The 15,000-nt window shown below is 35.1% G+C and overlaps 1 protein-coding gene across 2 annotated transcripts in view; it reads right to left on the bottom strand.

The window, feature by feature from the left end:
• Positions 1 to 15,000, bottom strand: part of vstm2a (V-set and transmembrane domain containing 2A) — a 219,827-nt gene that overhangs the window by 42,191 nt on the left and 162,636 nt on the right. Inside the window, 1 exon segment of one of the 2 annotated variants that reach the window (NM_001013328.2) lies at positions 1,047 to 1,242. The exons of the other annotated variant lie outside the window; for it this stretch is intronic. Within the exon segment in view, the coding sequence (NP_001013346.2) occupies positions 1,047 to 1,122 (76 nt within the window). The 5' untranslated portion in view covers positions 1,123 to 1,242. 2 annotated transcript variants of the gene reach the window in all.

Here is a 15,000-nt window from a genome sequence, read left to right as displayed (position 1 = left end):
AATAATAATAATAATAATAATAATAATAATAATTATTATTATTATTATTATTATTATTATTATTACAATATATTTATTTATATTTTCGGAAATTTTCACTGATAAAAAATATAATCAATATTAAATCATCATTATCAATGCATTTGTTAAACTGTAATGCAAACAAAGTAATTTATAATCGACATTATCATCATCATCTTCATTAAATTGTAAAAAATATGTATAATACCATCAAAACGCTCAATCTTTTAATAACATCCTAATATTTTAGTAATAAGTCAATATCTTATCTTAAAGTAACAAAAAAATAGCTAATTTAAATGTTTTTACTACAGATTTTCTATTAGTCATCGTTGTTTTATCAAATATTATAATTTATTCAAGAATAAAACATCGTAAATAAAACCACTAATCATCATCATTAAAAACACTCACAAGAGGACAGGTTATTCACTCGAATTCACTTATTTTATTTTACAATATTTTTAATATCACGTTTATTTTAGATGGGCTATTTTATTAAAATATCCTCGTATTAATTCAGGTTTAACGAATTTTAGCGAGCACTTCCAGACCAGAATGCGCGTTCTCCGTATAGCGGTATTTATGCAGGAGTTTCCCTGTCAGGGCGCGCTCTCCGGCGGCGTCACTGCGCGCTGCTGTCCGCGGTGCTGAAAAACACCCGCAGTCCGTCAGAACAACCAGATCTGAGCATAAAACCCCAATTGAGATGCAAGTCGCGCGTGCTCCCGCTTCAAATTCACCCTTTACCACCTTTAATACCGGCGAAAACACGCGGCAGGAGTGCGGATATGAAGCAGAGACGGAAAGCTTTGAGTTTGCAAATCAACAGTTGATTTTTCAGCTTATATCAAAAGCATCGCAATAACTTTTCACACTTATTGTTAAAAAACGCATGCATAAATATCAACAGGTAAGCTCAGTAAGAAATGCATGCAATAATAAGATCAGCAGGAGAAGCGCGATTTAGTTTCATCTTCTTTTTTTGAAGATGCATGAAAAAGTCTGTGCATCTCTCTTCGTACCATCAAGAGAAAATCCAACTTGAATGGACAAACAGGAAAAGAGCACAAATCCAACAGTGTCAGGTAAGGTCCCCATGATTCCACCGAGAGCTGGAGAAACGCAGAAAAGCTCCGGGAAAAACGAGCGCGTTACGCGGAGGCCACGAGCATCTGCATCCGGGCGGAGAGCATGCTGGACGGGCTGCTGAGAGTGTCTGCGCTCGCGGCTCTCCAGGTCTGAGAGAGCTGCTGATGGAGGAATGATGCGCTCTCTCTCTCTCTCTCTCTCTCTCTCTCTCTCTCTCTCTCTCTCTCTCTCTCTCTCTCTCTGCGCGTGCTAGTGTGCGCAAAAGGCACGACAAACGAGATATTCAAAAACATGCTTCTTTAATAGTTAAAGTGAAATATATATATATATATATATATATATATATATATATATATATATATATATATATATATATATATATATATATATATATAAATAAACTACTGCTCAAAAGTTTGAGGTCATTTTTTGTTCATGTTTTTTCTTCATCTAAGTGGCATTTATTAAATGTAAAAAAAATAAAAATAAAAAAATAAAAAGGTTAAATTGATAAATATTTATTAAAATCTTAATAACTGCTCTCTTATTGTATGTAGTTTCAAATTAAATCATTACTCCTGCAGTCATTATTGCTTTTATTACTATTATCATTAATATTATTTTATTATATATAATAAAAACAAAATTAATAATAATAATAATTACTAATAAGAGTAAAGGATCATGCATCAAGGATCTAAAGGACTCTGAAGAATGAAATGGAGCTTAAAATTCATGTGTAAAATCACTGGAATAAATTATTATATTAAATTATAAACAATTATTTTATAGTGAAATAACATTTCACAATTTGTACTGTATTTGTGATTAAATAAATGCAGCCTTGGTATACAGGTACAAATCCTACTGACCCCAAACATTTGACCGGTAATGTATATAAATATATATATTTTTTTTTACAAATTACAACCAAAACTGTTTCTAATACTATTGAAAGTTAAAAATAACATATAAGAAGATATAAACTACATGCATTTTATTTGATGCACAATTATTAACGAGATTGTCAAAAAAGAGCTTTTTATGATAAAATACAAAAAAATATTTACAATATTACTTTAGGTAACACACACACACACACACACACACACACACACACACACACACACACATTTATATATATATATGTCCCGTTGCGTTACTGTATGAGGCTTGCAGATATACAATTGCACTGATTTTTATTCTGTTATCTTTTGACACATTGTTAAAATTACAATAAAATTTGTTTACAATACCACTTAAAATAAAAATAATTAAAAGATTTAAAACTGCACTTATTGTTTATCTATTTAGTTATGTTTGTTTTTGTTATTGAACCAAACACTATTTACGAGTTGAAATCAAGTGTTTAATATATTTGACATATTTTAAAGGGGTGGCACGGTGGCTCAGTGGTTAGCACTGCGTCCTCACAGCAAGAAGGTCACTGGTTCGAAAGCATGGATCCGTCCTGCCTTGTATCAAATATTAAGAAAACAAGTTCACATGATACACAATGAGTTCACTGTACTCAAATGGCCTCCACAGTCACCAGAACTCAATCCAATAGAGCAGATTTGGGATGTGGTGGAACGGGAGATTGGCATCATGGATGTGCAGCCGACAAATCTGCAGCAACTGCGTGATCATATGAACATGGAGCAAAATCTCTGAGGAATATTTCCAGTAGCTTGTTGAATCTCTGCCACCAAGGATTAAGGCAGTTCTGAAGGCAAAAGAGGGTCTAACCCGATACTAGTAAGGTGTACCTAATAAAGTGGCCGGTGAGTGTATATATGGATGTGGATTTTAATGAAGGACAACTGATTTCTGTTCCTCTGTGCACATAATAATCAGTGCAGTGATCTGACTGGTGCACTACATAGGCAGCTGCCTAAACTGATGCCCACTGAGTGCACTTGCAGAGATTGAGAGTGTGTGTGAAAGCATAAATCAGCAGTTCAGCGTGAAGCAGCGCAGGTATTACAGACTCAGTGTGCATGCAGAAATAATTACACTTCTTTTTTTTCTAGACTGATGATGCTGGCAGAAATGTAAATTGTGTTCAGCATCTGTGCTATTTATTATAGTGCACTCAGTATTAATATTTTATGGCTGGTCGTGCGATGCGGATCAGCATGGAGACTCCTGATGTCCTTTACAATGACTTGTACAGGCTGAAACCTGCAGGAGGACGTTCCCATGTGTTGTGTGACTGTGGAGAACAGTAAAGCATGTAAATAATTCACAGAGCGAGTAAAGCATTAATATCTCAGAGTCACAGAGCACATGATGCTGTCTGTACCGCACGTTTCATTCCTCTACTTGTGTTGGCTTTTAGTATAATATTCCGCATTTCTTTCAGTATTTATTCAGCGCTTTTAGAGTTTTGAGTGCTTTTAATTTCCATTTAATCTTTATTTAACTCTTGTCATTCTCTTTCTCTCATTTATTATTGGTAAACGGCTAAATTAATGCAGACATATTCCTGTGTCACACTTCTTCTGGAGATTTTATTGCTTTGTTTATGTTTTTATGTTTTTTAATCAGTTTTATTATTTGTTTTTATTTATTTATTTTCTTGTTTCTTTTATTCTTGTTTATGTAAAGCACTTTGAATTGCCTCTGTGTATGAAATGTGCTATATAAATAAACTTGCCTTGCCTTGAGTTTGTTTATCAACTGTATTATAAGTGTCCTGTATTGTAGTTATTTGGGTAATTCCACCCATTTGCTATACATTTTAACATTGTCATTATATAAACTACTGAATACTAAACTATGAACCAATAAATAATGAACAAAGTAAATGTTTAAACGTATTTAACCTCAACGGCTCTGTCTGGTTCTCGAATCTGATTGGCTGATAGTCAGCCTCTTCACCCTACTGTATTACTCCGCCCACACAGAGTGACAGCAGATCAATAAACTCACTACAGTTTGACAAAAATTGCAGCTTTTGGACATGATGTACTTTTGAGCCTTTTAGTTGAGAATGTAGTTGTTTAGATTGCAACTGTGCAGTTTATTTATAAGGATAGTGGCTATTTTAAATATTTACAATATCGGAGATTCAGCACATCGGTGGCCATCAGCCTGTCATACTGAACAGAGCAAAGAGGGTTGATGCTCCGCCACAAGATGGCAGCAGAGACCGAATAATAAGCCCTTAGAAGAGAAAAACTCAGCATAATTTCTAACTTCAGCTGATCAAATCATTATTGAACAAGTAAGTGACACTCTGAATTGATCTCTCTCTTTTGTAGGCTGTACTGCTGTATTTATACCACAGTAATCTGCTAGTGTTTGTTTTGCTCTGGCTTTTTCAGGGTTAATTATTGTGATCTCCTGATTGCAGCAGAGAAATACTGGGAAATCTCTGTAGACTGATGACATTTCATGCTGTTCAGTCTCATAATCTTACAATATGAGCAAAATCAGCTGTTTTGTCGTCACTTTAGACATTACGCTAGAGAATCACTCAAACACTAGCTCGACAGTGATGATGATGAATGAGCAGCGGCTTCTGCTGTTCTGAAGTCAGCTGCAGATGTTAATGAACGGCGGAAAAAAGTAGTTTTTGAGACTCTTTGTGTTTGATTTTCTTTTTTATATACATAATTATGCTGTTGAACTGTTGTATAAACACAATATTACACAAGTAGCAGTGCAATATGGCTGTGTATCTGACACTAAGGCACTCGGCCTGCATGCCTCCCACCAGTGCCAATATACAGCAATATCACACTGCTACCTGTGTGATATTGCTTATATATATATATATATATATATATATATATATATATATATATATATATATATATATATATATATATATATATATATATATATATAATTATATCAGATTATAGTTCAGAAATAAACAACTCACTAATTCAAATGATCTGTTCAGAGTGAGTCTTCAGTAAATGATTCACAGATTTAATTAACTGATCTGAATAGGGTTCACAATGGATTTATGTTTTCCTAAAACTAAATTATAACTGTGACAGAGTTATAGAGTATGTATAGAGCATGTTTTGGTAATTCAGCTTTCTAGCAAAATAAACATTCAGTAGTAATTGTAATATTTATCACTAAAGTAAATAATAATTAAAAAACAACTTCTTTTGCACTTTGACTCCAGCAATATTCTACAGAACGTTGTACTTCTACTAGAGTCCTATTTTATCACTTTATACTTCAGTGCCTACTTTGCATGCTTCAAACAATGTAGCTACTAATAAACATATCAGACATAATTATAGAATAAATCATCAGATTATAAAAATGGAATTAAGTCATGGTTACTATTAAAGGCTGGATATCTTCATATTCTGCTGACACACATTTGTGTTTAAACCCCTTATAGAAGTAAGTTTTGCATAGGAGAAGTCAATCATCAATGCAGATCAGTATAAATATGGAAGATGCGTCAAATCAGAGAAAGTGATCAGCTCCAGTCTAATCAATAGTGTATGTGTGTGGGTGTGTGTGTTGATCATCATTCACAGGATCCAGTGTGTGTGTGTGTGAGTAAATCTTCATCTGTTTGCAGACTGACCGCCTCCGCTTTCCTCATCACCTTGTAAACACACATTCGCCTAATACTTAGTCATTGCTAATAGCACATGCATTAGACAAATGAGCGCCACAAGCCGACGGGGCTTTATTGAATACAGCACACCTTAGAAATTAATTACAGCCCGTGGTGTTGCATTAAATGTCAGCTGGTTTGCTCTGGGGGAAACTGAAGGATCAGTGGTCGGGTCATTTCACACACTGAAAAATACAGGAAGGGTGGATAATCTAATAATAGAGATATTCATAAAGTGAATGCCTGGATGACTGTTTGTTGATTTCAGGTTTAATTAATTTAGCATTTGTAGAGATGTTCTTTTTGTTCATATGTTCTTTTTGCTCGAGCATTTTCATAGAGGTTTACAAGTTTAGAAATGAACTGCTTTGCAATACTTGACTGTTTTGAAATGTTCAGAACATCTCACATGCTGTGAATGCAATTAAATATTAAACAACTTTTCTAAAGCAACTGCAGATGTTTTACTGAAAGTCATAAATGAATGAAAAAATGGACAAACTGACAAATGAACGAATGAACAAACAAACAAATGAATGAATGAACAATCGAACAAACAAATGAACCAACAAACAAACAAATGAACAGAAGAACAACTAACTAATGAGCGAATGAATAAATGAACAAACAAACAAACGAACAAACAAATGAACAAGCAGACGAACAAATAAACAAACGAGCAAATTAATAAATGAACAAACGATCAAACAAATTAAGAAACAGACGAACAAATGAACAGATGAACAAACACAAATAAATGAACGATCAAAAAAACAAATAAACAAACAAACGAACAAATGAACAGACGAACAACTAACTAACGAGCGAATGAATAAATGAACAAACAAACAAACAAAATAACAAATGAACAAACGAACAAACAGATGAACAAATAAACAGACGAACAAATAAACAAACGAGCAAATAAATAAATGAACAAATGAACAAACAAATGAACAAACAGACAAACAATTGAACAAATGAACAAACAAACAAACAAATAAATTAACAATCGAACTAACAAACGAACAACTAACTAACGAGCAAATGAATAAATGAACAAACAAACAAACAAATGAACAAACAGTTGAGCAAATAAACAGACGAACAAATAAACAAACAAGCAAATAAATAAATGAACAAATGAACAAACAAATGAACAGACGAACAAATGAACAGATGAACAGATGAACAAGTGAAGAAACAAATAAACAAACAAACAAATGAGCAAATCAATAAATTAACAAACAAAAAAACAATTGAAAAAACAAACAAACCAAAGAACGAACAAACGAATGAATGAACAAATGAGCAAACAGACAAATGAATGAACAAATAAACAACTGAACAAAAGAGTGAACAGACAAATGAACTAATGAACAAACGGATGAAAACACAAATGAACGAATGAACGAACAATTGAACAAACAAACAAACAAATAAACAAACAAATCAAACGAATGAATAAACAATAAAACAAATGAGCAAATAAACAAACAAACAATCAAATGAACGAACAAACGAGCAAACAAATGAACAAAAGAATTAATAAACAAACGAACAAATGAACAAACTAATGAATACTCAAATTAACTAATGAACTACTGAATGAACAGACGAATGAACGAACAAGCAAATGAATGAACAGACAAACAAACAAACAAAGGAATGAATAAACAAATGAACAAACAAATAAATAAACAAACGATAAAATGAACAAACAAACAAAAAATGAACAAACGAACAAACAAAAAAATGTATGAACAAAGTTGATTCTAGAGTTTACTCAGTAAATGTGTTTACATCATAGCTTATGCACATGTTGTCTTATCGATAGTCTCTGTCTTTCAAAATGTGTGCACATCTTAGCATTTTAATCAAGCAGTTTTATGCAATATTCTAAAATGTGCATAAATAAATATGTGGATGGAAACACAGCTCGTCTGGCATTGGTTCAGTGGATGCAGACAGATGATTCTGAATCTTCATGAACAGTGTTTGGACGGTGTTGAGCGTGAGTGTGTCGCCGCGTGGCTGATCGTCATTACTCTTGGCAAGCGAATCCTAAACGCCGTCATTTTTCACACAGTCCAGAGTGGCGGACAGAGGCTCTGAATGCTGGCTCGCTCAAAGCCCAATATCTGGCAGAGAAACAGCAAACTGGAGCCGTGTGCTGGAAACTCTCGAACTGAGCTGAGGATCAAAAGAGCTGAGCGGCAGAATGAATATAATATTTCCTCTTGGCTTCAGAGCTGTCTGTAGAGCCACAGATTAATCAGCACTTCACTGCACAAAACACCCCAATGACACCCGGCTCCAGCTTTACACGCTTCATTTCCAGCGCTAACCGCTTCAGGAGGAATAAAAGAACAGAATAGTTAGAAAACAGCCTTTGTAGTTTACAAAAAAAAAAAGGTTATGAAGTAATAAAGCCTAGTCAAAGGGAAGTACACTTCTGCATACTTATTACAGTGCTGGAGATGAAGGTAATGTTTAAAATGCACATTTCATGCTAACTGCCGTTAAACTGTTCATATTTTAGACTTTAAAGTTACTCTGAAGGAATTTTCATTACACTATTATCTTCAAGATTTGATTCATTTACTGCCATTGATATTAATTTGCAATTTATATATTCAAAAAGTAAGTAGAGTGTGTCATTATGAGTGAACCACTGATAAAACTAATAATAAAACTAGAGTGCCATTATTATCATCAGTGAATCATTGAATTGTTCACTTAACTGATTCATTTGAATCACTGATTTCATCACTACTACTACTAAAAAAGTTAGATTGTCATTATTATCAAGAGGATATCGTTAACTTATTCAATTAACTTACTCATTTGATTCACTGATTTTAAAATACTACTACTAATAAATCTAGATTGTCTTTATGAGTGAATCTTTGAGTTAATACTGAACTGATTCATTTGAATCACTGATTTCAATACTACTACTACTATTAATAAAGAAGCTAGATTGTCATTGGGTGAATTGCTGAATTATTCACTTAACTAATTCATCCATTAATTCATTTATCTATATATTCATCCATTCATTCACTATTCTATCATTGTATTTATATACCCATCCATCCTTCCATCATATCATATCATATATAATTATATCAAATATAATTTAATCTATCCGTCTGTTCGTCCATTCATCCATCAATAAATCCATCCATCATTCCATCCATCCACCCATCCATCCATCCTTTCATCATATCATATTTATAATATATATATGAATGGATTAATAATTATATAAATCCATAATTTCATCAATCCATCTACTCACCCACGCATCTACCTGTTCATCAACCGTTCTATCATTTCATATATACATCAACTCATCCCAACACCATCCATCCACCCATCATTATATCATAATAGCATTTTATCTATCCATATTTCCATTATTTATCCATCCTTTAATCCACCCATCCATTCATCCATCCATTCATTATTTTATCTTTTCATCCATCCACTCATCAAAACATCCATACATTCATCTATCCATCTTTATTTCACTCCATCCACCAATCCATTCACCCATCATCCATTATCCATCCATTATCCTTTCATTTCATCTATCCATCCATCCATCCATCCACCATTCTGTCATTCCATCCATTGGTCATTGATTCCATCCTTTCTTCCTTCCTTCCATCCATCCATTCATCTATCATTCTGTGATTCCATCTATCCATCCATCCATTCATCATTCTCTGATTCCATCCATCCACTATCCATCCATCTATTCATCCATATATCCATGGATCATTCTCTGATTCTATCCATCCATTCATCCATCCATCATTCTGTGATTCCATCCATCCACCCTACAATATTCATCCATCCAACCATCCATCCATCTATCCATCCAACCATCCATCCTACACTATCCATCCATCCATCCATCCATCCATCCATCCCTTCTATACTATTTATCCATCCATCCATCAATCTATACATCCATCTATACATCCATCCAACCATCCATCCATCCATCCATCCAACCATCCATCCTACACTATCCATCTATCCATCCATCCAACCATCCATCCATCCATCCATCCATTCATCCATCCATCCATCCATCCCTTTATTCATGACTCTATCATTCTGCCGTTACATCATCTGTCAGTCTGTTTGTCCAGTGTAAGGAACACAAGCTCCTGCTTATTTGTCTGCTAATAGTGTTGCATTATCATTGCGGGAGCGCAGTGCGGTGACTTTGTGTCTCCTTGGAACGCAGTTTGTTGAGCTGTAAATATTTGGAAGTTTTAATGAGAGCCTTGGAGACCACAGGACTGACAACAGGTCACGCCGGTCAGTTCACAATGCATTTTTAAGACGCGCAGCCGGAGCCTTTTCCATCCTCTCAGCAGAAAGACGAGCCGGTGGACTTTCTGAAGCTGGCAGATGTGTCATTCGGTGCCATCCGTTTATGAAAGACACAGAATAAGAGAGAGAAAGAGAGATATGAGGAGGAGGGAATGGCTAACAATCCAGCCAGCAGCTCTGACATCTCTCTCTCTCTGAAACATTTCATCCAAGCATCTTTCACTGCTGCTTCAATCAATGAAAGAATCCATGGAGGTTTACAGCTTGATTAAAGTCGAGCGGACGGCGGTCTGAGAGGAAACTTTACTATGCTTTTATTAAAGCTGAATAGCGGTATTTAGCATTATAATGAACACATGCTCCAGTATTGACTCAAGCTGGTATGTTTCCATCCACTTACTTATATGTGCATTTAAGAATATTGCATTCAAAATGCTTAATGAAAACTTTTTAGAATCTTTGAAAATGTGCAAACAAATGTATGTGCACAACCAAGTAGCATACATTTTTAATCAAACACGTGATAAAATGTGCATGCACTACAATAGAAACACATTTAGCAAATAAATTCCAGCATTAGCAAAAATATATATATAAAAAACGTGCATGCCCTTGTAAAACATCTGAAACAGAAACGTAAGATACCCTAGATCAATATATATATGCCCCCTCCCACACTGGTCATATTTACAAAATACATGTTCGTACTGTGTATATTTTAGTGTACTTAAATATGCATGTGTGTATGAATATATGATTATATTGCGTACACATATCAACATTTATATATATTTCATATAGTTTGTATTATATATGAATATTTCACACTATGCAGGTGTATTTAGACATGTATACATAAATATACGCATTATAGAATACAATCATAGATATCCTGAATGTGAATATTCACAATTAATCATTTGACACCACTATATATATATATATATATATGATGAGTAGCAGTGCCATATGGCTGTATATTGGCACTTGTCGGAGGCGTGCGTTGACTCAAGGTCACAGGCTGAGTGCCTTAGTGTCCCAACAGTGATGATATACAGCCATATTGCACTGCTACTTGTGTGATATTGTGTTTATACAACAGTTTGACGGCATATTCGAGTATTTAAAAAAGAAAATCAAACAGAATTTTAAAAACTCTTTTGTATGAGGAACTACTTTCTTCCGCCCTTCATTCACATCTGCTGCTGATGTCAGAACAGCAGAAACCGCTGCTCATTCACCATCATCACTGTAGAGCTAGTGTTTGACTGATTCTCTAGCGTAATGTCTAATGTGATGATAAAACGGCTGATTTTGCTCACATTGTAAGATTATGAGACTGAACAGCATGAAATGTCATCAGTCTACAGAGATTTCCCAGCATTTCTCTGCTGCAATCAGGAGATCACAATAATCAACCCTGAAAAAGCCAAAGCAAAGCAAACACTAGCAGATTACTGTGGTATAAATACAGCACTACAACATACAAAAGAGATCGACTCAGAGTGTCACTTACTTGTTCTATAATGATTTGATTAGCTGAAGTTAGAAATTATGCTGAGTTTTTCTCTTCTAAGAGCTTATTATTCGGTCTCTGCTGCCATCTTGTGGCAGAGCATCAACCCTATTTGCTCTGCTCAGTATGATAGGCTGATGGCCGTCGGCTAGCTGAATCTTCTAAATTATAAATATTTAAAATAGGCACAATCCTTATAAATAAACTGCTGCAATCTAAACAACTACATTCTCAACTAAAAAGGTCAAAAGTACATCATGTTGTCCAATTATTGATCTGCTGTCACTCAATACACAAGGGTGAAGAGGCTGTACAAGTGCTGATATTGCAGAATATTGCACGACTATCAGCCAATCAGATTCGAGAACCAGACAGAACAGTATATATATAAAAATAAAATTCAGATGCAGAAGCCTCTAAGTGCTGTTTGAATTTTTTTCTCCAAAATGAGCATTTTTCTCTGCCTCCTATGTTTATCTTCAGCTATTTCACTTTTTATGGCAATGAAAAGATGCTATTCATCACCATAAATGTGAAATTACTGAACCTCCACACTGGAGCCTTGGAAAAACACTCATTTTAGAAGAAAATTCAGACGGCATATAGAAACTTTTGTATCTGAACTCTTCATATATATATATATATAGAGAGAGAGAGAGAGAGAGAGAGAGAGAGAGAACTGTAGATGAACTCTTCTCTATTGTTGAGATGTGCTGTGTTCATATGTATTAACGCTTTGATCCTTCATATTCTGCTTTTGTAAGCTACATTTTGGTTTTGAACATCAAATGTGGGAAGCATGAAATATACATTCATCTTCAGTCTAAGATCTGACGCCGTCTTCTGTTCTCAGCTGCCATTATGTCTTTTTTTCAGCCAGTTTTTGTATCACATTTGCTCTCCGTCAGTCTGTCTGTTTCTATCTCTCTGCACACTAACAGGTTTTCAGCACAGTCAGTCATTTCCCCGCCGCTCAGTAAGCCCATATCACGATGGAATTAGATTAATGAAGTATACGAGCCCATCGTGAGAGACAGAAATGGCACAAATGAAATATTTTGTCAGTGTTGCGTAAACAAACAGTGGAGCTGTAGAAATGCAGAGTGGATGTGGCCAATGTTAGCAGCGCTGCATATGAGATGTGACTGCACAAACAGTAATAGCTGAGATTGTATGGTGTGTCTTTCAAAGTCATGAATAAGATATGAGCATTCACACCAAATCAAGTTACTTCATATTATCATATGGTGATTCTAGGACTGCAGGAGAACGTTGCATCTCCTTGATAGACCTTCCTTTATAAAGTGTTTTTTTAAAAACAAAACTTCAGTGAAACAGTTTTGAATAACAACACAAAGTATATCAAGTTATCTGCACAAAATTAAGTTTACTTGTGTATTTAATGACATTTTGTCTTGTAAATATGAACTTAAACACTCTTACTACAGCTGTTTTTCCTCAGTCTCTGGCTCCTTAATCATACATTAAATTTCTCATTCACTTTTTAAAAACAATCATATGATGAAAATACACAACACTGTGTTTTAGACACGACATGTGGAGTCTGGTTTGACATTAGCATCTGGAGTTAAAGCACAAGATGATGGAAAGTGTGCAGGTAAATGTCTGTTATCATCGACTCTGTTATCGTCAACTCTGTTATCGTCAACTTTGTTATCGACAACTCTGTTATCGCCAACTCTGTTATCACCAACTCTGTTATAGTCAACTTTGTTATCGACAACTCTGTTATTGTCAACTCTGTTATCGTCAACTCTGTTATCGTCAACTTTGTTATCGCCAACTCTGTTATCACCAACTCTGTTATAGTCAACTTTGTTATCGACAACTCTGTTATTGTCAACTCTGTTATCGACAACTCTGTTATTGTCAACTCTGTTATCGCCAACTCTGTTATCGCCAACTCTGTTATCGCCAACTCTGTTATCGCCAACTCTGTTATCGACAACTCTGTTATCGACAACTCTGTTATCGACAACTCTGTTATCGTCAACTCTGTTATCGACAACTTTGTTATTGTCAACTCTGTTATCGCCAACTCTGTTATCGCCAACTCTGTTATCGCCAACTCTGTTATCGCCAACTCTGTTATCGACAACTCTGTTATCGACAACTCTGTTATCGACAACTCTGTTATCGTCAACTCTGTTATCGACAACTTTGTTATTGTCAACTCTGTTATCGCCAACTCTGTTATCGCCAACTCTGTTATCGCCAACTCTGTTATCGCCAACTCTGTTATAGTCAACTTTGTTATCGACAACTCTGTTATCGCCAACTCTGTTATCGCCAACTCTGTTATCGCCAACTCTGTTATCGCCAACTCTGTTATCGACAACTCTGTTATCGACAACTCTGTTATCGACAACTCTGTTATTGTCAACTCTGTTATCGACAACTTTGTTATTGTCAACTCTGTTATCGCCAACTCTGTTATCGTCAACTCTGTTATTGCCAACTCTGTTATCGTCAACTCTGTTATCGTCAACTCTGTTATTGTCAACTCTGTTATCGACAACTCTGTTATCGACAACTTTGTTATTGTCAACTCTGTTATCGCCAACTCTGTTATCGTCAACTCTGTTATTGCCAACTCTGTTATCGTCAACTCTGTTATTGTCAACTCTGTTATCGACAACTCTGTTATTGTCAACTCTGTTATCGCCAACTCTGTTATCGTCAACTCTGTTATTGTCAACTCTGTTATCGCCAACTCTGTTATCGTCAACTCTGTTATTGTCAACTCTGTTATCGCCAACTCTGTTATCGTCAACTTTGTTATTGTCAACTCTGTTATCGCCAACTCTGTTATCGTCAACTTTGTTATCGACAACTCTGTTATTGTCAACTCTGTTATCGCCAACTCTGTTATTGTCAACTCTGTTATCGCCAACTCTGTTATCGTCAACTTTGTTATCGACAACTCTGTTATTGTCAACTCTGTTATCGACAACTCTGTTATTGTCAACTCTGTTATCGCCAACTCTGTTATCGTCAACTCTGTTATCGCCAACTCTGTTATCGTCAACTCTGTTATTGTCAACTCTGTTATCGCCAACTCTGTTATCGTCAACTCTGTTATCGCCAACTCTGTTATCGTCAACTCTGTTATTGTCAACTCTGTTATCGCCAACTCTGTTATCGTCAACTTTGTTATCGACAACTCTGTTATTGTCAACTCTGTTATCGACAACTTTGTTATCATCGACTCTGTTATCGCCAATTCTGTTATTGTCAACTTTGTAACCGTCAACTCTTTTATCATCGACTCTGTTATCGCCAACTCTGTTATCGTCAACTTTGTTATCGACAACTCTGTTATTGTCAACTCTGTTATCGACAACTTTGTTATCATCGACTCTTTTATCGCCAATTCTGTTATTGTCAACTTTGTAACCGT

The sequence above is a fragment of the Danio rerio genome, chromosome 24, assembly GCF_052040795.2.
Source record: "Danio rerio strain M-AB ecotype USA chromosome 24, GRCz13ab, whole genome shotgun sequence".
NCBI lineage: Eukaryota > Metazoa > Chordata > Actinopteri > Cypriniformes > Danionidae > Danio > Danio rerio.
The sequence above is the reverse complement of the archived record's forward strand: the minus strand, read 5'-3'. Positions and strand labels throughout refer to the sequence as shown.